Source organism: Hirsutella rhossiliensis, assembly GCF_020360975.1.
Source record: "Hirsutella rhossiliensis strain HR02 chromosome Unknown scaffold00011, whole genome shotgun sequence".
NCBI lineage: Eukaryota > Fungi > Ascomycota > Sordariomycetes > Hypocreales > Ophiocordycipitaceae > Hirsutella > Hirsutella rhossiliensis.
This window is the reverse complement of record NW_025408677.1, coordinates 84,962-109,863: the sequence shown is the minus strand read 5'-3', so window position 1 is coordinate 109,863 and position 24,902 is coordinate 84,962. Positions and strand designations below refer to the sequence as shown.

At 56.4% G+C, this 24,902-nt stretch overlaps 6 protein-coding genes across 6 annotated transcripts; 3 read left to right on the top strand and 3 right to left on the bottom strand.

Moving 5' to 3' along the window:
• Positions 1-3,633: 3,633 nt before the first annotated feature.
• Positions 3,634-6,275, bottom strand: HRG_08794 (DEAD/DEAH box helicase domain-containing protein; the record flags this gene model as incomplete). The annotated part of the gene is made up of 9 exons (XM_044867265.1): positions 3,634-3,693; positions 3,749-4,767; positions 4,814-4,856; positions 4,912-5,037; positions 5,097-5,208; positions 5,266-5,407; positions 5,473-5,506; positions 5,568-5,900; positions 5,973-6,275. The coding sequence occupies 9 exons, from the start codon at positions 6,273-6,275 to the stop codon at positions 3,634-3,636; spliced, it is 2,172 nt and encodes a 723-aa protein (XP_044717286.1).
• Positions 6,276-7,919: 1,644 nt separating this feature from the next.
• On the top strand, positions 7,920-8,849 carry HRG_08793 (putative zinc finger protein; the record flags this gene model as incomplete). The annotated part of the gene is made up of 3 exons (XM_044867264.1): positions 7,920-8,240; positions 8,298-8,622; positions 8,680-8,849. The coding sequence occupies 3 exons, from the start codon at positions 7,920-7,922 to the stop codon at positions 8,847-8,849; spliced, it is 816 nt and encodes a 271-aa protein (XP_044717285.1).
• A 1,973-nt stretch (positions 8,850-10,822) lies between these two features.
• Positions 10,823-11,722, top strand: HRG_08792 (uncharacterized protein; the record flags this gene model as incomplete). Its single annotated transcript, XM_044867263.1, has 1 exon — positions 10,823-11,722. One exon carries the CDS (start codon positions 10,823-10,825, stop codon positions 11,720-11,722), a length of 900 nt encoding a protein of 299 aa, XP_044717284.1.
• A 56-nt stretch (positions 11,723-11,778) lies between these two features.
• Positions 11,779-13,785, bottom strand: HRG_08791 (uncharacterized protein; the record flags this gene model as incomplete). The annotated part of the gene is made up of 5 exons (XM_044867262.1): positions 11,779-12,423; positions 12,480-12,487; positions 12,797-12,869; positions 12,932-13,626; positions 13,689-13,785. 5 exons carry the CDS (start codon positions 13,783-13,785, stop codon positions 11,779-11,781), a joined length of 1,518 nt encoding a protein of 505 aa, XP_044717283.1.
• An 840-nt stretch (positions 13,786-14,625) lies between these two features.
• Positions 14,626-19,417, bottom strand: HRG_08790 (PIF1-like helicase domain-containing protein; the record flags this gene model as incomplete). Its single annotated transcript, XM_044867261.1, has 13 exons — positions 14,626-14,676; positions 14,760-14,782; positions 14,849-14,978; positions 15,088-15,187; positions 15,259-16,699; positions 16,903-17,051; positions 17,141-17,214; positions 17,280-17,654; positions 17,708-17,990; positions 18,042-18,207; positions 18,268-18,632; positions 18,776-19,121; positions 19,165-19,417. 13 exons carry the CDS (start codon positions 19,415-19,417, stop codon positions 14,626-14,628), a joined length of 3,756 nt encoding a protein of 1,251 aa, XP_044717282.1.
• Positions 19,418-23,727: 4,310 nt separating this feature from the next.
• HRG_08789 (uncharacterized protein) lies at positions 23,728-24,438 on the top strand (the record flags this gene model as incomplete). The annotated part of the gene is made up of 3 exons (XM_044867260.1): positions 23,728-23,765; positions 23,843-24,114; positions 24,176-24,438. 3 exons carry the CDS (start codon positions 23,728-23,730, stop codon positions 24,436-24,438), a joined length of 573 nt encoding a protein of 190 aa, XP_044717281.1.
• Positions 24,439-24,902: the final 464 nt, after the last annotated feature.

The window sequence follows — 24,902 nt, the reverse complement described above, 5'->3', positions numbered from 1 at the left end:
CCCAAGGGCTCACTCAACCTCGAAGAGTCACGGCGGTCAAGATCAACGCGGCGGGATCCGTCACATCACGAGATCGCTGAACGGCATGAGCGGGCTGAGGCTATACGACTGCCTCCTCCTCAACGGCACCAGCGGCGATGACGGGTACGGTAACGGCCGCGATGACTTCAACGGAACGAGGGCTGCGGCACATCGAGGAAAACGGCGATACGTACGAGGCAGGCACACGGATGCAACGGGCGTATCAACAAGCCGGGCGTCAAACGCCAGTCTCTGATGATGACGATCAGCCGGTACGGCGGGAGACCCAAGACTGCATCTTCGTCGCCGGCCTCACGGACGATGCCGCCCTTGAGGATGTATGGGATCAATTGGAATCACAGTTAGATGAAGCGGATCAGGCACGTAGTGCACTCGAAGAAGGAGGCCTGTTGTAAACACCAAAGAATAGTCTCATCAGCATAGAAAGCGCAGTACGAATAGCTTCAATTTTGGGTGCCTTATCGTTGAAGGAGAACTGTTACTACCTGGCTCTACTTATCGTAGAGAATGTGTGCATACAAATTGGCGGTATCGGCCCTCTTCGGCCGTCAGCCACAGTTAATCCACTTTTTGGGTGTACAGTTAATGAAAGTGGGTGGATAGATAACTTGGGCCTATAAATAGCCCCTTCAGACTGCCCCTTTAGACATAGAACATGCATCTTGAACCTTCGTGTGTGACCCCCTTCTTATTCCGATGTGTATTGGCATAACGTTCCACCAACACGAACATATAGCCCAGGATCCTCTCGGCCCTGCCACGGCTTATCCCCTGGAAAGAGTTCCCGTCGCAGCCGGTTTACCCATTGAGCCAGAGGCTCGAAATAAGGGGTAAATGACTGGCCGATACGGTTGAGAAAATGCCGTTCATTGCCCACCAAGCCCGACTTGAGTTCTGCTAACTCTTCCACATTGTGACGGCCTAGCACCGTCACACCCCCCTTGCATACATGACCCACATGTTGTTGGGCCAACGGCCCACACGTACGGAAGGCATATTTAGGGAGAGGACACCCAGTTGTATTGTTCGGTTCTCCTTTCTCTTCTTCAGAGCAGAATCTTCGTAATAGAGTCCACAGCCTTCTGGCTCAGTCCGTGACCGTCACACACATCAACGTAGTTCCACTTGTCAAACCGACCAATCACCCTAGCATGTTCATCTGGTCCATTGTAATGAATACATACCCAAAAGAGCACCCAGAAAAACGACTCCAGGTCATGCATGAAGGAGTGCTGGTCGCCCAATAAAGCTCCTATAGCCATAAATGCTCTCGTACCAGTCATTCCTTTTGCTCCTGAGGCACCTTGTCGTTGTTCTCGTATAGCAAGGTCTAGATCAATCAAGAAAGCTTGCCACGAAGGGTTCTCATCATCTTCATTGATCATGAGGTTGTTGATGGAGATGTCCCTGTGGAGAAGGCCCGCCTCATGCAACGACTGGTGACCTTCAATGCAGCTCTCCAGCGCAGCGAGCAGCGCCGTGCGAGATTTTGCCTTGTAGATTGGCTTTCCAAAGTCACGAAGAATGAGTCGCCGATGTACACGGTTTGGCAGGGCTCCGGTGCTTGCCTTGACTGGAGATATTGAACCGGATCTTTTGTTAGGCGGCAGAGCGGCATCGGTTTCGCTGGACGGTCGCTTCACACCAGCGCCGCTGCTTTGCCCTCTGCGTGACACACTTGACGCGCTCGTACCTGATGGCAACATCGCATGTCCTGATCGGTAATTTGTAGCTTTGGTGACGTCCAGTCTCTTTCGAACATTGTTTTGGATGTCGTCATCCGCACTGCGGACGCGTACAGTCTCGTGGTGGTAGTATCGGGCAACATTAATAACACCTTTCTCAGTCGCTTCTTGGACAAGTATACCCTCTTCGTCTCGGTCCGTGTACTGCCAGGAGTCCTTGATAACAAGCGGCGTCTGGGGGTCTTCTTTGCGATGTGCTTTCCAACAGGTTGTCGCCCGACCGGCAATGCACCGCGCTCGCTTCATAACATCATCAATGATGAGACGCTCTGTTTTGTCGTTTCGTTCGATCTCGATATACTGCTGGCCGCCGGATGTTATAATGGTGGGATCAAAACCAAGCATCTCCTTATTCATTCGCAGAAATCCCAGGATTGTCGTCGCAAACTGTAGCGCACCATGCTTCTTGTTGATGTCGAATTGTTCGGAGGCGATCCCCCCAAGCCGGTCAAACTCCCATACCCTCATAAGCGACCCGCAGAGGGTGAAGCCCAAAACGAATCGACGAGTGTCTTGAGCCGCGAATACCTCTCTTGCATACCTTGCGAGATCAATCCATGCAATCGATGCTATGTCGGCCTTCGGGTTGCAGCGTTGCTTTTCAGTTCGCCAGCAATGAGGATGTGCGACCAACGATATCTCAAATCCTCAGGATTGAGCTACGTGGCCGTCTCGCGTGTGAAAACGCTGCAGGGTCTGATGCTGGATGCCCCGTTTGACCGCAATCACCTGACTTATGCGTCGCCGCCGGAAGGAATTAAGATGAAAATGAAGGATCAACAACTTCGCAAACGACAGGTTCTTACCCAGAATCCGTATAAGATAGGCGACGGGTCTACGTAACTCCACTTGATGCTACCGGCGACAAGATCGACATTTTCAAGGCACAGATGAATGTATGATTGTAGATACTGTACTGATTGTTCAGTGACTGACTGCTTGACTGGTAGCCAGACTCGCAGCCTTCGGCTGATTGTACGCCTTGCACCACAGCCCTAAAGACTAAAGTGCAAGGCGTGGCGCAGTATTTTCGCATACGATTTCCCGAAATTACTCCGCAAATCGACCCCACGATAAGTCCTGCTTATCAGAGTTCCCCACGACGAGATCCTCCGCGTCTTGCACGATATGGACCGCCGGCGCGCTGAAGTCCGAAGCCGCCGCCGTGAGGCTCAATACCAATATACCGCACACACGCAACTGCCAACCAATCCATCACCGAGGCGACTCGCGGAAGAGCAAGTGCCTTCCACTCCACCCCCCGCGCAGCCGAAGCGCCCCTCCAAAAGACACACGCAGCCGCCAGCCACTCCGTCCCCAAAACGACCTATAGAGGAGCATTGTATGGAGCACAATCACAACGAAACAGAGAGTGAAGAACGGGGGCCAGTGATGCAATTGTTGATCACTAAAGAGCTCCTCCAGCGGGCTGTGGTTATCCCCGCATCCTTATATAGTATAGGTCCTGCCGCGCGTCGCGATCCCCACTTCGGTTTCAGATGACGCAACCCAGGTCTCTAAGCGCGTGACAGTCAGCGCCATAAGAACTGGGACTACTGTCATAAGCTGCGCAGTCATCGAAAAGATTCGGACGAATTTAAAAGCCTATAGCGGCGTGTAGCAAGCATTGGGCCGGCTATTATTTTTATCAGAGTTGTCGTATATGACGATGTCGTGAGAAGCGAATCCTGCTTAGGTGCAAGGTCGGACGCGTCGCTAAGCGTGACACGAAACGAACGCAGGTGCCCAAGAACAGTTGTTGGCTCACCGCCGCCCTGAGCGATCAAGCCGCTGGTCCAGAGATAAAAACTGCCACAGGAGCATGCCATACATATACGCCGCCAATTCAACGCCTTGAGTCCGCGTCAACCGCCTCGCACGCGGCGGTAAACTCCTTCAGCAGTGTCTGCATGACTGTCAGCTTCGAGGCCCCCGTATTCGCGCATGCAAGAGTTGCTCACCTTAAAGTCGTGGTCGGCCAAGGATCTAAACACAGGCGACCTGTCCAACTTCAACTGTGTGACTCTGGGGCTTTTGATGCCAAACGCAACACGAGCCAAGAACCTCGGATCGTCTCGGACGTCACAAGCCTGAAGGATTCGCTCGATTCCCGCCCTGTCGACTGCTTTAGGGGGCTTGGGTGGCAAGACGACCGGCCATCCCAGGAGGCAGAAGGTGCAATGTCCACAATTCCTTTTTCCATCTGGAAGCTTCATCCCAAAATGCTCGGCGAGGGCCAATGCGAAGCATTTGGTCCCGGTTATCAGATCAGCCATTTGCTGAACCCGACGCATGACCTCTTCCTCCCGAAACTCAAGGTCAGCGTACAGTTCGTCCACCAATTTAACGATTGCGCCATCTGTTGATGGAAAAGGCCGGAGGATGCGATACCGATGCTCGATCCCGCTGGCCTTAAGTCTGATGCACTCCCGTTCTTCCAGCTGGCTGAGTTTCCTGACAAGATCTGCACGCAGAAGGCCTGTTGCTCTCGCGACACCTGAGACGTCAATGTGATGGTATTTCGCCGCCTTGCGGGCATTGGAAAAGATAGCCTTTCCCTCCTTGGACTTGTCCGCTTTTAATGATGGGTAGTACTTGGATGTTGCCTCGAAGGAGTACTGCGTGTACTGGGGTGTGATGGCCCGGATGAGCCCAAAGCGGAGTTCCAGCGACGCATATATGATGCTCAGCGGCGAGAGCCGTATGTCAAAGCCCTTGGATTGAGCATTGTGGTTCGTAATTATTACCCCGTCAACCGGTAACAAGACGGCGTCCTCGTCAAAGATGTCTTCAAGCAGGGCCTTTAGAGACGTCCATGACGGAAGGTCTCCACGTGCAAAGTTCTCCCGAATATAGAAGTCTTCGTGGCAGATGTAGAGCATGCAGTGGCTCGCCTTGCCGTCTCGACCGGCGCGACCGATTTGCTGGGTGTATTCCTCGACAGTGGCGGGAATGTCCCAATGAATAATGTTTCGGATATCTGACGTGGTCAGAGTATGCCCAGAGGGGTTGGGAGGTCGGCATACCTTGCTTGTCGATGCCCATACCGAACGCGATAGTTGCACAAACCTGCAATCGATGATGTGTTGGCGCCTGTCATGTCCCGTTAATCTCGTTTACCTACAATCGGAATCTTGGATGCCATAAAGTCATCCTGGATCTGCAGCTTTACTTCGGCTTTCATGCCCGCATGAAATGCCTCAGCATGGAACCCTTGATGCGTGAGATCCTTGGCGAGCGACTCTGCTTGCTACGACTTGTCAGTTTGGTTCAGGACCACCGGCGGAAAGAAAGGATGCAGCAACAGACCGCTTGCAAGGTGACGTATATGAGAGTTGGACCAGGCTGGGACTTCAGAAACGCAAAGGTTTTTTCAAACTTGTCTTGCTTTTGTTGGACAGATTCCGCGTAGAGATGGAGACTGTGATGGCGTTAGTCGTGACATTGTGTAGTCGGCTGTTGTGAGGGCGGAGCGAACTTGGGCCTGTATGGAGATGTGCGGAAAACACACGAGCTGTCGACCTTGAATGCCTTGCAAACGTCGTCGGCAACCTTGGGGGTGGCGGTGGCAGTCAGGCAGACGACTCGCTCGGCGTTGATCTCTTGAGCGAACCGAGCAACTGAAGGGCACTGGTTAGCATTCAATAGCATTGAGACGGAAGGGCTGAACGAAAGACTTTCACACCTTTGAGATATTCAGGGCGGAATGAATGGCCCCACTGTCGCATGGGAAAGTTAGCTGAATCGAGCTGCACGGATCTAGAGAGGGAGGATTCAAACCTCAGAGATGCAGTGGGCCTCGTCGACAGCGACGAGTCGAACGCCTCCGGGGACAGTTTTTATATTCTCGATGAAGGACTCGTTATTGAGTCTCTCGGGGGCGCAATACAGAAGGCGAATTTGTCCCTTTTGCAAGGCGACGCGGGTGAGTTGCTGCTGCTCATAAGTTTTTGTGGAGTTCATGGACGCTACAGGAATGCCGCGGCTCTGCAAGGCATCGACTTGATCCTTCATGAGAGCGATTAATGGCGACACGACAATGCTGATTCCGGACTGGCCGGGGGCCCTGGAGCCGTCAGTCGTGTCGAGCTCCTCGAAGGCAATGGCTGGAATCTTGCGGGGACTTTGGTTAGGACTCGGAGTGATGGCAGTAACGATGAGGTGGGAGCGTGAACGACTCATTACCTGATAGCAAAGGGACTTGCCAGCGCCCGTGGGGAAAATAACGAGCGTGTTTTCGCCAGCCAGGACGCGGCCGATGGCAGCCTCCTGCTGGTGATTGAAGCTGTGGTAGCCGAACTTGTCGGTCAGGATCCGACGGGCGAGGGCGGTGTGCGACGCATCGCGTCTCTGGCGTTTCGTGGCGCCAGAGGCACTGTCGTCGTGTCCATCTTGGTCGTGGCGCCTGCGCTTCTGTGACGGGAGCAGGTCCTGGTTGTCGATGTTGTCAAAGAGCTTGTCGCCCGAGTCAAAGTCGACGTCGTCCATCTTGGGAAGAGCAGTGACGAGAGAGGGGGCGTCTCGAAAAGAGTCGAGAAAATCAGCCGTGTCTCGGCGGGGAGGCGATAAGAAGCTGACCAATTGCCGGAAGCGATGACTTAGCGTCATCCGTCGACAACGAAACGGCTTTGCACCTACTTGCCTTGTTTTCGTCGCCAAGTGTCGAGAAGAAGGTCCGAACGAGTTGAGGTCTCTAGGTCTCTCTAGGTAATACAGCTTGAAACCAGGTAAGAAGGGAGGTCTGCAGACTGTTATTTCTTCTTCCTAGACCACTGAGGGGTCCGGAGGATCTCCTATCCGAACGGGGACCTTTTGAGGAGTCCGGTATATATTTTACTGGCTCGGGAACCTCAAGAGACTGAACTATCGACCTAATAGCTTGGAAAGCTATTGATTGGGGAGATCGAGCTGAAAGTGCTGACGTAGATGACTTACGTGGCCTTCAGTAAGAGGCAAACAGTGCCCTCTTCCTGATAGAATGTATATTCTACCTGAACACGGGATATGAACATAGGGAAGGCACAGAGGGATATAAAAGGGGAGGGTTAGACGGATACAGGGCAACCGAACAGAGCAATTAACACATGCATTTTGGCATACCATCTGATCATATGATACTCGACCTTCGAAAAGTCCTTTTATCCACTTTATGCCCACTTTTGCTCTCTCCTTCGCGAGACCAAGCTTACGAGCTTGGACAGGAGGTTTGAATGCTGTTGGGGTCTAAAACATATGTTAAATCTTGGAGCATGTCGAGAAGACTATGTATAAATTTGCTCGTCCAGCATGACGACGATCGTGAACCTCTTCCACAGCGCGTGCGCCTTGTCGTGCTGGTGACGCTGCTCGGCCCTGAACGAGCTGTCCCGCACGAGGCTGAGACGGGCTTGCGTGAAGCTTGCTCGGGAGCATCACTGCTGTGACGCTGCTGGCAGCGATTGGGTTTACGTGTGTACCGGTACATGCTAGTGCGGGTGAGCACTAGAACATGAAGGCTAGATGGCAGCGCCAGAAACGACGTGTCATTCGAATAACTGTCGAGAAGAAGGATCTAAGACTCGGTCCTGAAGCCTGATAGCTAGCTGAAGGTGTAGAAACGAGACAGGGTGAAACAGGGAGTACGTGGCAGGCTGACGTGGACAGAGGGGTATGATTAGTAAGTCAGCAAGGAAGAAGATGGAAGAAAGAGGAGGCTGGGCAAGGGGCATAAATAGGAGGATACAGCTGAGAGGGAGACGAACAATGAACATACACATGCACCCCAAAATTTATGCCCTTTGCCCTGCTTTCGTGAGAATAACCAGGTGTCACGTAATTGGCGTCACATCAGGGAGGTTTCCACAACGATATAGAAGAGTGCACTACTACCGATGAGATTGCTTCCCTATTGCGGTATTATGGATATTTATATAGATTTGTCATTAGGGCCCCGGCTATATGGAGAGGTCCTAGGGTGTTCATTGGCTGTTTCCTTAAACTAGGCGTGTACTGATGCTATCGTTAAAAAGCGGTTATCGCTACAGCCATAAACGCTAACCTTGAGAGCTGGTTGACTGTAGGCGGAACTTGCAAGTCTCGTCTTGCTCCTCTCAACTTGGCGTCAATTGAGCCCGGCCGGCTCGTTAACTCACGATGGCCTCCGACTTTGAGTGCGGCACCTGCGGCAAGACCTTCCCGGCGGGCTGGAGGGCCCGTGACAACCACTGCAACTCGACCGGACACTCACGACCGTCATTCGAGTGCGACGTGTGCCCACGGTGGTTCGGCAGCCAGCAGGCTTGCAACCAGCACATGAGAGATACGGGTCACTGGCAGACCGTCGAGCGGTACGAGTGCGCGTGCTGCTACGACACGTGGCCGACCGAGGAGCAATGCACCGAGCACGAGCACCAGGACCACAACTACTGCGCCGAGTGCAACCGAACCTTTCAAAACTTCAACAACCTAACCATGGTACGCAAGCCGGCGCCACTCTCCGGCCGAGGCGGAAGCTGACTGCGGCGGTGACAGCACCTCCGGTCGCGCGCCCACAGAGGCCAGCAGATCGAGTGCCCCTTCTGCAAAAACGACTTCGCCACCGCCGCCGGACTGACCCATCACCTCGAGGCCGGGGCCTGCTCCGACGCGCGGGACCTGAACCGCGACGCCATGTATCGCTTCGTCCGGGGTAAGGATCCGTGCGGACTCATCTCCAAACACCTCATCGGCTGGACCGGCTCCGCCGAATATGAGGCCTCCAACCGGGCGTGGAACGGCACTGCTTACGAGTGCTACCTCTGCCATCGCGCGTTCCGCCTGCTGGCCGGCCTCAATCAGCACCTCAACTCGCCGAGACGTAAGTCTTTCCCCCGACCCCGAGGCGCGCCGTCTGCTGATGCCTGTCCGCACGCAGACCAGCAGGCACTGTACCACTGCCCCAATTACATGTGCGCAATGGACTTTAGGAGCCTAGCCGCCGTCATCAACCACCTGGAGAGCGAGGCCTGCGGGTGCACGCGTTTCGAGACGGTACAGCGCAAGATCGGGGACATGGTCAGCGGGAACCGCCTGATTACCTTTTGAGACGTTTAGACGGGTGGAGAGGCGGTTCTGCATGCGTGTCGTCGGCCGGCGTTCTGCTCTCTTGAAGTCGGCGGCAGGTTCTACAAAGGCCGTTGCGGCGGTTAGCGGTCGTGTGAGGCTGGCCGTAAAGCCGCCTCTGCGGCGTTGCAGCCGTTGCTTGCTTCCTCTCCCTAGCTCCCTAGCTTACCCTTGGCTTGCATCCCTTCTTGTGCACCTTCCAGTCCTCCTTTGGTGTTGCCTACTGCAGTATGCGACGGCCTGGCATCGGCTGCACCTCCTCGCCCCCGCCGTCTCTCCGCACACCCAGCAGACCTTCCCCTCTGTGCTCTGCCGATCCTGCCCTTGCACTGCTTTGCGCCCATACTTCAGTCCGCCTGCCCCGCCTCTGCCATCGTGTCCTGCATTTCCTGCTTCGTCCTAATTTCATATCCTTCTTTGCCGCAGAACCACGAGACGACCACGACCACGGACGGCCTCTCTGCGTGTAGGTGCGTCTTGGTGAAATGTTATGTCAATACACATTGGAATAAGGGGGTCACGCAGTTTGGTTCAAGATTCATGTTCTACTCGGGGGGTTGACTAAGGGGCTTAGGCCCCCCCCTCTCCAACCCCCCGAGTATTTCTAAAGGGGCAGTCTGAAGGGGCTAAAATATGCTGACACCCTCACCAGTCTATTGTACTCATCTAGCTAGCTTACGTACACAGTCACGTGCGCTGCTGAGGACGGCTGAGGCCACATAACTAGCTTCGTGGCCTCCTCCCCCTTTTCCCTTCCTTGAAGATAGACAAGAACAAGACGAATACACATACCTTTGCAGCTGCAACGAAGGCCTCTGTAGAGACCTGCCAACAAGGTGGCAATATTCATGAATCATGAGGTGGCGACATTACTACGCAATGCCGCTGTGGCCTGCTACTAGCTAGGCAACAGCTGCTGCGTAATCATGCGACGAACGTTTCATTTGTGTATAAAGAGCTGCACAATTCCGTGCGTTCGTTCACTCGCTTCTTGTTCTTTAGATAATTCTCATTCATTTGCCTGATGCCATCTCTGACCCGTGTGGAGCCAAAATGTCTGACACTGAGCTGTATAATCCATGAGCTCAATCACGCAAGTGACAAAGACGAGGGTAGCGAGAAGGGCGCGTACTGTACCTGACTTCTCCGATCTTTGCCGCTGAAAGTCACAGCTGCTTCCCACCCAACACTGATGACCAGCTGGCAACGTTCTTGGAGGAGCCCTCGACACCTCTTGCTCACAGAACTGACGCAGGGGTCCGCTCCGCCATTGACCAATGGCAAGCCCCGATGATGCGCGGTATGCTACATCAGCTCTGCATGCCATTGGTGGCCTGCATGCACGGAACGGAATCGACGGATGGCACGGGTCGCCTGAATCCCCGCGCTACTGCAGTCTTTGACGGTATCGGTGGAGGGTTACTTTGCGTCCGGTCCAATGCTTCAAGCCTGCAGCTGCTCAGGTGATCCTTCGTCGGCAAGTGTTTTCGCGCTAGCGCACGCAGGCTCACAGATTCACGCAGTCTGAACCAACGACCATTAAGCCCGCAGGACGGCGCGGCTAATCAGTGGCAGGTGCAATGCATCTAAACAATTCTCGTCGACATCGCAGGACAGGGATGTTCGGAACTTTTAACGCTGGTCGGCATGTGAAAGACCAAAGAATGGCTACACGGTATACGTACTACTGCGGCCGTCCTGACAACCACCGCGACGGAGCTGGCGCTTTCCACAACAGCTCAGCCAACGGTACGTCAACCCAACGACCTCATTCGAGTAATACGCGCTTTTCTGAAACGAGGGTGAGTAGCCCCGGCCAATTTTTCCACGAAGCAACGGAGGACGTATAAAAGAGACATGAATGTCCGGTATTCCTGTCCTTGCCGATACAGCACATGTTCCAAGGACGCTGGACGCAACAATCGAGCTAGCAACAGTATCTGTTACCAGTCACCATGAGCGTTCTCACTTCCGGAATCCTTCGTTTCATGTATGAGGATGCCGTTGCGGATATCGAATACAAGTCATCTGAATTTTGGCAACACTACCTCAAACAAGAATTCTCTGACACTCGTATCTATGCCGTAACGTGCGAAGTGTCGCCCGACGGCTCTCGAAGGCGAATTGATGTCGTGGTAAAACGATATGACGCTGACCATCACACGATGTCCGCGTTGCTTTGGGTGGAATGCAAACGGCCTAGCGGAAGTCTTCGAGAGGTGGAAGATCAGGCATTGGACGCAGCCAAAAGATGCATCGAGTCGGACAATTTGTTGTTCATCTACACGATGACCACGGTGGGAGTATCTTTCCGCGTTTGGTTCTACGAGAGGGGCGCAGCGAGCCTCACACCGTTCCACGGAAAAGCAACATTCGCGGATCGTACCCAATACATTGACGCCGATTCGGATAATGCCTGGGTATTGCCCCAGTGTCTCTTTATGGTGAAGGAGGAGGTGCCGCTTCGGTCAGCACCGACACTTCCAAGTCAATCTCTGGCGGATTTGGAGGATGAGGGCCAGAACTACATGGGGACCAGCCAAGAGCCGTACGACCAAGGCAATCAGTATTCTGGTGAACCCTCACCCTCTCAACACGCATATCAGCAACCTCCTGAATCCGTTGATGATGCAGTCGCTGCTAGCGTTGACCTGCACTCAAGTCAGCCCATCCAGGTCAAAGTTCGACGAGAGACACATGTGTTCCACCCAGACAAGTACATTTTCAAAGATGTCAAGGGTAAGGCCAGACAAACAGTCAGGGGTGAGTGGACACAGATCAAATATGGCGGGAAGAGAGTGTGGGCGTACCATGGGAAGAGGACTACTTACATCAGTGACATTGAAATTGCATAGCGATCATGTCAGGCACACTTAGTATGGGAGGTCATGGTCGAACCATTCAATGAAATTTAGTCACAATGGCATAATCGACACTGACGTTGTGAAAACCACCACTCAAGCTTGCCATGCCAGGGAACGTCCATCCAGGAGAGTGAGTCGGATGCAGGAGCGGCCGGATTCCCTAAGGTGATTCTCGCAACATATGGGAAGTTTTTCCGGGTTTTCGCTAGGCCAATGCGCAGCGACATCGAGGGATCAGCAGGAGACTTGTCAAGCACCCAGTCCAACCGATATTGCCCTATGCAGGCACGATGGCCATCGCCGTAGTGCACCATCATGCCAATGACTGGTTTGTGTGAAACGGTCCCATCGACGCAGCATGCGATTTCCACGACATTCTCCAACATGCAGTTCGTGTAGTGCCACGGCTCGTTGTACTGCGTATAGGGCGGCTGTGACGTGGTTGTAAGGGGCGGGGGGCACATGCTCTCAGATGTTTCCAAGCGTTGGTTTGTAGCCCTGTCCGTTTCCGCAGCGTCGCTCTCGATCCCGATGTATTTGACGCACTTTTCGTCTTCAAATGGGTCCCACTCATTGAAGTATATCCGGGACGGGCTGTTTGTTGTAGAGTAGATGAGATGGTACTGGTTCCGGAACTTAGGGTGCACGATATAAGGTCCGAACAGAACCTTTCTGTCCTGGTTCGTGCGAAACTGCAAAGCGTCGTGTCAGTGTAAATGTGGTGTCTTCGGACTTTCCCTGCTTTTACCATCAACCCTACGAGACCATATTCGGGATGCCTGATAGCCCAAATCTGTGACAGGTATTCGTTTTCGTCGACAGGCATGTACATCCACAACGTGCAGTTCGAACTACTGTCCAAGTCGTTGTAGAAGAATGCACTGGTGTCCCATCGATGCGCACATATCTTTGATATACGAAATCCAGAAACAGCGGCGGAATACCCACTCGTCAATGGTGCGTTACAATCAAGAGAGCTCATTCGCAGACTTTTTGATGAGTTTTTGGCGGTGTCGCAAGTATCCAGATTAAGTAACTTGCACACCAGTCGGGGCGTAGGCCAACCGTGGCCGGGCAGCCGGGGGAAGGACGCAGCCATGGAGTCTGTCGAGTCCACTAGCCGCCTGAGTTTCATGCCCTTCAAGCAATGGCGGCGTTAGAATATGAGCAGTGAAAAATGAAGTATCAAGGGGATCTCACGTCAGACTTGGTCGTTATCCGCAAAAGACCGCTCTCTCGAGCCACCTCCGTCCACCATACACCGCAGCAATCGCGAGATGATGGAGTCTCACTGTTGGGTACATCAAAGTAGATGCCTCTGATGCCCAGATGGTCATACTCGATATAAATGGTCCGGATAGCACGTGCTTGCTGGGCGTCGTATATGCACTGGCTGCTGCCGTTGTCTTGCAGAGGTGTGTTTCGCAGCGACTGCAGATAGAGAATGCCCTCAATGTCGATATATGTGGCGTAGACATCCCGAGCGAGGTCGATTGTGGAAATTGCTGGCTGCACGTCTTTTGCACGTTCTTGGAGAGCGATGGCGGCTATTTCACGGATGATATACCCGGCAATCATTTGGCAGAGCTCCTGCGGCATTTGGGGCAGGAAATCTTGTTTGAGCCTCTTGGTCACTGCCCATTTGATGCGATTTCGTCTCCGAAACTCGAATTGAATCGGCGGGTTGAAGTCATATTTGGTGGCGGCGAGGTAATTCGATGATATCGGAATCAGAGTAATAGAACGACATCCACTGTGAAGGCAGGGTACTTGGCGCTTGCTCCTGATGCAGCGACTCTGGCAACACATGTGCAATGCAATTTTGGCCGACTTGTCTTCGTACGTATGGTTTCGTCGGAAGCAGAAGGGAGTCGACGTACGATCATCATCGAGGACTGGAGTGGATAAGGCAAGGTCAAATGCTGCTTCCATCAGGTTTCTTTGGGGAGGAACGTGCCTGCGACCACCAAGTCATTGTCCTCGAACTGGAATTGACAAAGCCCGCAGCGAGGTTTGTCGACACAGATATCTTGTATGTTATCTTCAAGGGCCATTGCTACCGGCTGCAGGATATGCGTCGGCTCTTGTCATGATGCAGCTGTCGACATGGCGGCGGCGAGGTTGGACGTCTGACGGGGCCAAGTGGAAATGCTCTCTCTTGGAATTTGAGCAAACCATGTTCTGGCATGTAATAAGGGGGCTATATTCATTTATCCGCACATCCATTGGCTGACCGTTGGTTGACAGTCGGCGCGAGTTGGGACACTCGGATTAACATTTGCCCGTTACCGGTCTCAGGCGCGTGGCCCCATGGTACTATAGCGTAGCATCCATGTTGCCGTGTGCTGAGCCACTGTTCGTAAGCGCAGGATGTTGGATTCACGACGCGTGCCTTGAGGAACGAAAGGATTTGCCTTGCCTTGAGGAACGAGGAACGAGTGACGAAAGGTTCTTGCCTTGAGGAACGAAAGGATTTCTATGCCGCGCTTTTGCCTTGAGGAACGAAAGGATTTCTATGCCGCGCTTTTTTGCCCCCCGAATCCGCGCCTCTGATTCGCTAGCTTTCTCGGCTTCCCGTTGGCTAGAAAAATTGCCTCTTTCGTCTTGAACGATTGCTTTTCGGTTGGCCTACAAGTTTGCCCCTGTTTTTCCCCCCTCTTTTGTGTCCTTTTTCATCCCGCTTTCCTGTTGGCCATATATGAAAGTCGTCGCCTCTCCCCCCCCCTTTTTTTTCTCGTCTTAGTCACTCTTTTTTATTTACGTCAGCTGTTCCCACTGTTCCCGCTCCCGCTCAAATTGCGCTTTCCGATTAGCCAGACAATTGCACCGTTTCCCGCGTCTAACGTCCGATGTCATTTCATTCATATTTGTGCCTGTCGAAGGGTTCACTATTCCTACGCGTATTCGAAGTCGTCGCCGAGCCAGCGCAGCGCCTCCGGACGGTTCTGTCACTCAGTTCCTCGAGCCTCGCTTGTGCGGCCGTCATCTCCCGGGGGACCCGGTTTCCCACGAAGTCTCTCTCTCGCACCTCCGATATGAGCATGATGCCGTCTAGCGTCGGACACCGCGATAGCTGCACGTATAGGCTGTAAGGGTCGCACTGCGAGGGGACGGCACGTCCACCGACGTTTGTCGTCCTCGTCCCTCGCAGCTCGAGCGCGACACGCTCGAGCGTCCCGCCCTGCACCTTATAATCGGTGCACGCGAAGGCCGCGGCGCACGGCAGGCCCTTGCGGGTGACCTCCTTCTGCTGCCACGGTCGCTTCCGGTGACACTGGATCCTGACGCTCATAGGCGTCAGCAGGATCGTGCCGGGCGGCATCCCGACGAAGTGGAAGTCCTTAGTCGTCTCCGACCCTAGTATGATCGCCGCCGGCGGCCGAGTGGATCGCCATATCGGCCGAGATGCGATGCGCCGGGTGCACCTTGTCGACGATGACCTCGGCCGCCGTGTAGCTGGCGCCGTTCACCAGCTTCAGCCCTGGTGGGTGTTGTGGTTCACGACGACCGGCATCCCGGCCACAAACATAAAGACGCCCGGCACTGGGGTCGCGCTGTCGTCGCCCTGGTTTAGCATCATGATGGCCTCTTCCTCGGTCGGCAGCCCCTCCTTCCACTTATGCTCGGAGATGAAGATGCGTATCGTCAAACGTCGTTGCATCTGGAATGCTAAGCTCGCCTCCATGTTGAGATTCCACCGGTTCCTATTTAGCGGCGTGACCACGGTGATGCCTGTCTCCCACGGGATTCGCCTGCCTTCCCGGTAGCATCTTGAGTTAAGGAGGTCTAGGTCGGTGTGATCCTGCACGCCCAGTCGGATCCGCTTTAGCAGCCTCTGCAGCTCCGGGTCGCCGGCGGCGCGCATCTGCTCGTCCAGCATGACGACAGTGGTGAACCGCTTCCACAGCGCGTGCGCCTTGTCGTGCTGGTGGCGCTGCTCGGCCCTGAACGAGTAGTCCTCGTCCCACGAGACGGCCGAGCTCGGCAGTAGGATCGACCTTTCCTGGACCGGGCGGAACTGGTGGAAGTCCCCGCAGAAGAGGACGATGGGGATCCCGCCGAAGTCCCGCTGCGACCCCCGCAGCTGGCAGAGCCGCTCGTTGACGGCGTGCAGCGTGCGCGCGCCGAGCATGCTTACCTCGTCGATGACGAGCACCTCCTTGTCCTGCCAGTCCATGCGGGACTCGCCGTCGACGAACCGCTCCGCCTGCCTCGGCAGCCGTACGCCGTCGACCTCCCTCGCCGTGTTCGCGCCCGGCCCTTGGTCCTTGGTGAAGCCGCAGGCGGAGTGGATGGTGATACCGTTGACCCGGGCCGCCGCGGTCCCCGACGTCGCCGTGATCAGCAGCCGGCTCGAGATGCCCTTAGCGGCAAAGAGGCCGACGAGTGCTTCGATGACGCGCGACTTGCCGGTACCGCCCTCGCCGCCGACGAACTGACAGAGCTGGCTGACGTCGCCCCCTCCGTCTCCTCGCCGCATCAAGTCAAGGTGGCGGCATATTATGGACAAGGCGATGGCCTGTTTCCTGTTTAGCGTCAAGCGTCTCGTCAAGCCTTTTCCGGCCTCGAGGAACGAGGTCGACGGGCCGAGGCGGACTTCCATGCCGGCCTCGGCGTTACCCGCCGTCTCCTCGGCTTCCGCCGCCGTTATCTGCACGCCTTCCTCGCCGAAGCCGGTCAGCACACTCCGCTCCGCCGCGCCACGATCGGTGCCGTGGGCCGTGGCCATGCTTTGTATACCCTGTATCATCTTCACCTCTCCCTCGAGGCGCTCGTCTGCTGCGACTTGATGGCCTTGACCTGGTCCTGCGGCACCGCGGCCCCGGAAAAGACCCGCCCCGGCAAGTCGATGCGCCTCCGCCCCGTTCCTGACGATGGAGGCCTCGAGCTCGGCGGTCGAGGCCAGCGCTGACTGCTGGAAGCGGCACAGCTGCTGTATCATGCCGAGCTCGCGCGATCCGCCGTGATCTGGTTCGCCCCGGCCGCGCTTCGGACGACGTCGATTAGTCGCGTTGCCTTTCCGACGTTGTCGGCCTGGTACGCCGAGGCCGCGTCGTCGTCCCTGGTGTCGCCCCCTCCTCCCCTCCCCGCCTCGCCGAGAGCGCCGGCGCAATCCCGGCGCCGCCCGGGCCGCCCACTGCTTGGCGTCTCGCCTCGCGTCCTCGGCGGACCGCCGGAGCAGTTGAACGTTGTCGACGAGGCACGAGATTCTCGGCGGAAGCAGCTCTCGCGCCCGCCTCCATATCTCATTGATGTCCCCTTCTTCTTCGCCGAGAAAGGCTTCCACGGCACAAATAGCGCAAGATGCTGGACGGCAGCCCTGCGACGGCACAATAAGTGTAAGTCAGCCAGCCCCGCGGCGTCGCAGCCCCCTCTCTTCACTCGGCCACTTTGCCCGCCCGCACTTACCTGCGATGAGCCGATTCCTCGTCGTCCTGCTCGAAATCCTTGCTTAGGTAGCCGTCGAGGCAGACGACGGCGTACTTTCCGGCCGCCTTAGCACCTGGACCCAGTCTTTACCGGCCACCCAGCCGCTCTCGAACGGCACCTCTCCCCAGCCGCCGGAGCAGCCGGCCTTGCCGACGCGTTGGAGCCTGACGAGCGAAACATAGTCGTATAGGCACAAGCCTCGTAGGACATGTCCGCGATGATGATAGGCCTCGGCGAAACTGATCCTCTCGCCTGCTTGTTCGACGACGACCGACTCGTCCGCGACGGACACGTCTTCGACCGCCGCGGTGCCGCTCTGCTGCCGAAGGTGTCGCCAGAGCCTCGAGACGTGCCAGTATAGCACCGACACGTTCAGGTACGCCCAGGCGCTGCTTCCCGAGAACTCGCTCGGGTGTCCCAGCAGATGGGCGACGACCTCGACTTGCGACAGCGCCCGCTCCGTGAACACCCGATTCGCCACTCTCGCGAGAAACTGCCGCGTCTTGTTTTCCTTCCATCGCCGTCGCCGACGACGCCGCTACTTACGTCATCCCCGGCACCCGGCTGACTACCGGCCGACACGACGGGCAGCAGTTCGGCGGCGGCGGCGACGCGCTTCCACGTCGGGTCCTCCACCTTAGTCGCGTAATTGGTCACGTAGTAGACGAGCGCCATGGTCTTCCGCTGCGTCGCTATAAAGGAAATGTCGTGGTTGTGACGGGCCCGACGGCGATGGCCTTGTTCCACCGGTTCACCATGGGATGTGTTCTGCGGATCCGCAGCACGCCGTCCGCTGACAGGGTCGTCTCCTCGACCCGCTCCACGGTGCCTTAAAGCGACAGAGGTCGGCGCCCTTCCGCCCCTTGCTGCCGAGGAGTACTTGACGCATGTCGGGCTGTGGGTATGGATCTGGGTCGCGCCGGCGCAGAAGTTGGCTTCCTCCTCGAACGAGGCCGAGAACTGATCGGCCCTGTTCAGCAGGGACGAGATATCGGACGTCACCGAACGCTCTGCCTCGACGGCGCAGAACCCTTCCTGGTCAGGTCCTAGTTTCCCGCGTCAGCCCGCGTCCTCTTCTCCCACGACTATTTCGTACGACGCCCCGCCGTTCCTTACCTCGCTGAAGACACTATCGACGTAGCGGACGATTCGCTCGCGGTATGCCGCTTGTTCCCCGCCGTCTGAGTCGGCAAGCATCGAGCTGAGGTGGGCGTTTCCCTCGAGCCAGAGCAGCCCGTGCACGTGGAGGGAGCCTCGCTCGTTCGTTTCCACGGCGCCATAATACTGGCTGACGCGGCCGAAGACCGACTCCCCCCCGGCATTGACGTAATGCTCGAAGAACAGCGTCATCTCGCGGTGGAAGAAGACGGCCGAGCTCATCGGGTCGGACACGGACAGCCGCACACGTTTGAACGCCTTATCGAGGCTTCGTAGGAACTCCTCGGCCGCTTCGGGGTCGCGCGCGCGTACGCTGCTAGTCGGAGCTTTACCGGATTCATGATGTCGTTTGGGTTGATCGTGAACCAGATGGCGGGCACGCCGTAACGGACGATGAGCGCCAGGATCCTATGCCGCATCCCGAGACGGACCTCCCTCGACATGGGCTGACGATACCCATACAGCGAAAGGCTCCTGAGCAGCTCCTTCACCGCATCATCGGTCGTCTTGCCTGTGCTCTCTAGCTCGGCCCTGGCCGCCGCCAATCCGTCCGCGGTTAGCGACCGTACGATGCGCTCCACCTTGCGGAAGTTCTTCCTCGTCACGCTTAGCATGCTGACGCGGCGGTTCCTCGACCGCACGCCTATATTAAAGACGAGGAAGGCGAAGATGTGGTGCGTCGCGAACCGGCCACCGTGGCGTCGTAACACCGTGTCGGCCCAGGTCCGAAGGCTCATGTTCCGAGACGACACGAGCTCTCGCGTCGCGGCCTCCCGCTCGCGTATGTCGGCGGTGCCTCTGCCTAGTTGTACGGCTGCTTCTTCGACCGGTCGCGGCCCTCCGACGCCAAATGGCAACAGCGTGGGAAGGTCTTCGCGAAAAGGAGGCTTCGAACGAGTCGGCGAAGTCATCGCCGCGGCGAACGCCTATATACGGTTCGGAACCATCGGCGTGCCCTGGCTGCCCCCTTGCCGAGGTTTCCACCCACGTCCTCGGACCCGCGCCGCCGTCGTCGCCCGCCCCTTCGCGGACGGCATCACATGCGAAGCGCAATTTATCCACGTCGGCGACGTCGGGCGGCCCGTCTAACGCAAACATTCCCGACGAGGTTACCTCGTTGATCGTCTCCGCATCGTGATTAGCCTCGTCGCCGCTCTGACCACGCGCCTCGTCTACCTCGATTGACTCTGGCTCGTCGTCCTCGAGAATCGTCGCGCTTCCTCCCTTGGTTGAGAAGAGACAGGACTTCTTCGATCTCTACCGCGCCCTCGTCGTCCATGGCCCGCTCCGTGGGCGGCACGATATGCGCCGTCCGCGTCTTCTCCCATGCCGACGGCTCGTTCCGCTCAGGCGCCCGTACACCGACGGCGGCACCCCGTGGGCCGACTCTCCCCAGCTCTCCATCTCAGCCGCGTCGATCTCGATCTCGGCATAGTGTGGGTTGTTTCTCTTCAGCCAAACAAGAGCCCTCTCGACAACGCGCCGCCTCACAGACAAGAGACTCGATAGGTCGCTCGGTGTCGGCTTTACCGCCCCCTGCCACGAGATGTGGATCTCGTCCATCACCTGCAGGAGAGGTGCGGCAGCACTCGTCACCAATTCTTGTACATTGTTCGGAAACACCGTGATGTGGCCCTTGACGTGCTTGGGTACCTCAGCGTCTGCTTCTGGCCGCCCGGGACGCTATACCTCGTGACGAACCCGTAACACGAGTTTAGCGCAATCAGCTTCTCCTCCACTGGCGTGAGCCCTTGAGCTCATCAGGAGCATATGCTCACAACCGAGGCGACAATGAAGTTGGGCCGCCGGCGACAGCACCCCACGCGCCAGCCCTCGATGACACTCCGCGCAGACCACGATAGACTCGCCCTCACGGAAGCAACTCCGACACGCGAACGGCGAGCCCTCACCCTTAGGGACGGGGCTCGACAGCCACCGATCCACGGCATCTCCTTAAGCTCCGTCCTCGAACGCTTGCGGTAGCACAGCATACATGCCCGTATCGGCAAGGTGGCCGCATCGTGGAACGCCCGATAGAAACTTCGCACCGTCGATACCTTCCTCTCATGCGGCACTGGTGTGCACCAAGTCTGCTCCTTGGACAGCCTCTCCTTGGCGGCAAATTCGTCTTCCAGGTAACGTAGGACGCTGGCTAGATCTTCCGCCTGTAGCTCACTTCTCCTCTGCCTCCGACGGCCGCCTCGAATACGTTTCCTTGGCAGCTCGTCTCGGTCGGGCTCGCCGATCCTCTTTCTCTGCTCCACGGACTCCGAAGATCTCGCTACCGCCTCGACTCGCCTCGGCCGATCCTCCTCTCCACCGCTGCCCCGCGTGGTGGTCGTGGTAACAACCGTCCGGGTGATTGTGTATCTCCGGCTCCATCTCCCGGCTCTTTAGGCTCGACTGGCTGAACGAGGGCTCCTGACGGCCGTGGACGAAATCCCGACCGCCCCTGCCGGCCGATCCTGCCCTGCCAGGCGTGACGGCCGTGGTAATAACCGCCCGGATGACTGCAGATCTCCTGCTCTGTCTCCTATCGCTTTCGCTTGAATTGGCCGGGCGACGGTGGGTTGCGGCGAGTGCTGGCTTACATTCTCTAGCCGAAATCTTGTTAAACATCGCGCTTGCCCTCCCTTTGAAGAAGCACCATGGACGCGCGTCCTATTATCCCGCGGCCGACTGCCTCGCCGGCTTCCTAGAGGCGTCGCTCTTTCGACTGCTTCTACCGCTCTCTTCGTGAACCCTCCTCGGACGCCGGCGCCTGCTTCGCCTGGATAGGCCGGAACCTAGGTGCCGGGTCCGCTTGACTTTCGTCGCCCAACACCCGCTTCGGTCCTTCGTCCGTACGCCTCTCACGCACATTTATCGGTGTCGAGCGTCGCGCTCTCCTCCCTTCAAGGCGGCGCCATTCACGTGCATCGCCTTTTCCCGCAGCCCACCACCTGGCCGACTTCCCCTAGGCAACGCTCTTTTCAATGCATCCCCTTGTTCTCTTCGTGAGATCTCCTCGGCCGCCAGCGCCTGCTTCGCCTCGATAGGCCGGACACTGTCGACCGTTGCCGGCCGACCTTTCCTTCCCGGGCTGCTAGAGTATCCCTCGCCCCTTCTGCCTCGTCCGCGCCCTATCGTTCCGCTTTCCAGACGTGCCGATCTGCACGCCCTCCGCGATCCCGGCGTGTGATAATCCGGCCTCCTCAGGGGCAGGCGCAGCTCGGCGCACTCTCCATCTCTTTGGGTCGGATGGGCCTTGGCGAATGCTGGCTCCCGCCTTCCAATCGAAATCTCATAAGAGCAGGCGCAGGTCCGGCCGTATTCTCCATCTCTTTGGGTCGGATGGGCCTTGGCGAATGCTGGCTCCCGCCTTCCAATCGAAATCTCATAAGAGCAGGCGCAGGTCCGGCCGTATTCTCCATCTCTTTGGATCGGATGGGCCTTGGCGAATGCTGGCTCCCGCCTTCCAGCCGAAATCTCATCACCGTTATCGGTCTTCCAACCCGGCGTTTTCCCCCCACACCACCTGTCCGCTCGACGAGACCTTTCGGCCTCGTCAGTTCGCTACCGCTGGGTCGCCTAACCGTCTCAGAGCCACTTACGGCCACGCCGGACCATCTCCACTGTCTAGGCCGTCTTCTCGCCCGACTAAGGCTTCCGGAGGACATGGTGCTTCCAGACCTACCGTGGTCGCTGCCCTCCTCTCATCATCCCCAGCCCTCCCCTCCTTGGGCAAGAGGTGCCGGTAGGTGATCGGGTCGTTACCCTCGCGCTGCAACACACCGCCGACGGACGGCACAAGACTCCCTCCACACGGCTTCGCACCCAACCCTTGCATGGCAACGTCCGTCTCCATGCTCACTAGCTTATCATCACCCACGTTTATCGGTGCTGAAAGTCGTGATGGGGCCGCCTTCGAAATGCCATCGTTCAATACTGATTTTCCCTTTGGCCGCCGACCGCCTCGCCGGCTTCTCTTGGGCAACGCTCTTTTAAGCGCTTCCGCTTGTTCTCCTCGCGAGACCTCCTCGACCAGCCCCTGCTTGGCCATGATGGGCCGAAACCTGGATGCCACGTTTGCCTGTCTCTTATATCCCGACACCCGCCTTAGCGAATCATCCATTGCGCTCAATCTCGCCGCAGCGACATTTCTCGTCGCAGCAACGGCCGCTGCTCCCATCACCATTTCACCTTCTCCCTCTACCGACCGAACCTCGCAGCGAGAACTCTCTCCCATGTCGATGCTATCTTAACGCCGCGGCTCTGCACACGGATGATGGACCATAAAAGTTTGCCCCCGGATCTTTCTTCAATATTATCTCGCCTCCTAACAATAATGGTCCGCCGTGTTGGCGTTTTCCTACCAATCCCTTCCTATAACTAAACCCTGTGATCTTTTTAGCACTGAGCCGACGCGGCAATGCTTATCCGAGAGCCCCCTTTCTCCCCCTTCACCACCTACCACCGTCCGTCCATCCTTTCCGGACGGCCTCGACCAACCCATGCATAGGAATACACACCGCAACTCCATCTAAGGCCGCCTTCTACTACTCTGCTCTCCTCCGCATCTTCCGAATCTGTCGTTGCAGGTATGCGTTTCTGGAACATCAAATTAGACTTTCTTTTTCTTCGCTACCTATGCTGCAACGGAAAAAGGAATAGCCCTGCCATCTGATTCAGCTCACCCGGCACGATAGCTCCCAAGACAGTCTTCCCTAAATTTCCGTTCCATTCTAACAGGCAACCTTCTCACACCGCCTCTTCGTGTGGCTTACTCGTTAACTTACTCGTCGGGTCAAGAGCTATTATGCACCACGCATCCTTATCAAAATTCAAACTTGCCATGGCAAAGCTTCTCGCTCTCCCACTGGTTCTATAATACCTTGGATTTATAAAAAGGCCGCTTTATTCTCCACCTCTTACTTCCTTCTTAACGACTTATACCGATCATTTTCTAGGCGCACAAACCACTTATTAGCCAACATAGATATGCACGATGTCTTCCTCGTCACCGCTACCTCCACCACACCTTCGAAAGCCGCTCGATAGCCAGAAAGGCGCGGGTGGTGATATGTCTATGATGTTCTTCGTCCAGCCCGACTGCCCCTCGAGATTTCCCCATCAGGACGAGCATCGCGTTAGAGGTCTCAACGCCGAGACCATTGCCCGCATCTTTTTGCCACCTCCTTCATGGTTGCTCACCGCGGAATATGCGCCGCTCCGATTGGATACCGACGACTCGCCGACATCCATCTTCTTCAGTCTCAATCTCTCTATTTACAACCAGCCTGTTATCGCCTCCGAATGGTCTGAGGAATGGTTTTTATGAACGGCCGCGTCCACCCTACGCCCTTGCCTGGGAGGTTAAGCAGCGCGACGGCCTAGAGTCTGAAACTGGCGACACCCTTATCTACACCATGCCCGCCCTCGTCGTCCGCGACCAGGGTTACCAGCCGTAAGGCGTGCCATTTTACCCTAGCGCGTACCGCTCTCGGCTCTCGGGCGAGAGGTCCGGCTGATTTGTCCTCTTAGCATCCTCCCTAGACTCTTCGCCTCTATGGATAACTTCCCTTGCATCCCGCCTATCGTTTCCTTCACCGGCTTCATCCTTGGCCCGGGTCACTCCCTGCTACGACAAGACCTTCTGCCAGACCTAGACGCCGCCCAGCTAAATTGCTGCGGCTTCGTCCAGCTCTCTACGTATCTAGCTCCTGGCATTCCCGACAAGATCCCTTTCAGAGGCTTCCACCAATTCGAGGTCTTCGTTATCTTCCCCATTCACGCTAACCCCTGGGCTATACTATGTAAGAAGATGGCCGAGAGGAGGGACTCTTACTTTCAGCCCAGCATCCTTTACCTGCACAGGCAAAGTTGCTGGCCTGCTCAGTCACCGCGTCATGATTCATCCCCCAGGCTCCGACCGAGACTATGTCTTTATCGTCGTCCCGGATTCTTGGACTTTTCTCGATAAGGCCACCAGCACTGCGGCTGCCTCGTCCTCGGCTATCTCGACACCACTAAAGGAAAAACCGTCCTCCGCTTCGGCCGCTTTCCGGGATATACTCGCTGCCTCTTACTCCGTGGCAACACCTGGTACCCCCCGCCAAGTCCTCCACCTTCGGCTTTAATAACTTCTGCTTCAACTTCTACTTTGGCCGACCTAGCTACACCCTCGCAGAAGCGTCCCTGTCCTGACCCTGCCGGCACGCCGACGAAGAGACCGCGCCTGACGACCCCGAAACCTTCGTCTTCTACCGATACTGGGGGCTCTGCTACCCGATCCTGCTCCCTCTTAGCGGCTTCCCATATTAGCGATCCGGAAACAGCCGGTCAGACTCCTGCCTCGGAGAATGCCTCGGCATCTTCCCTTAATTCAATTGTCGCCTGCACATCAGACTCGCCGACTAGGCCGCTTCGAAACCGTCACCTAAGTAGAAAAACAGCAGAAACGGAATAGCTATATATCTTATCTAGTTATGTGAAATAAAAGTCTGCTAATATATTCTTTATGCAGAGAACAACCCAATTTTACCCCTTTGTCTTACTATGTGCTCTTACTTCTCAGCACATATAAAAACCGAACTGCTATATT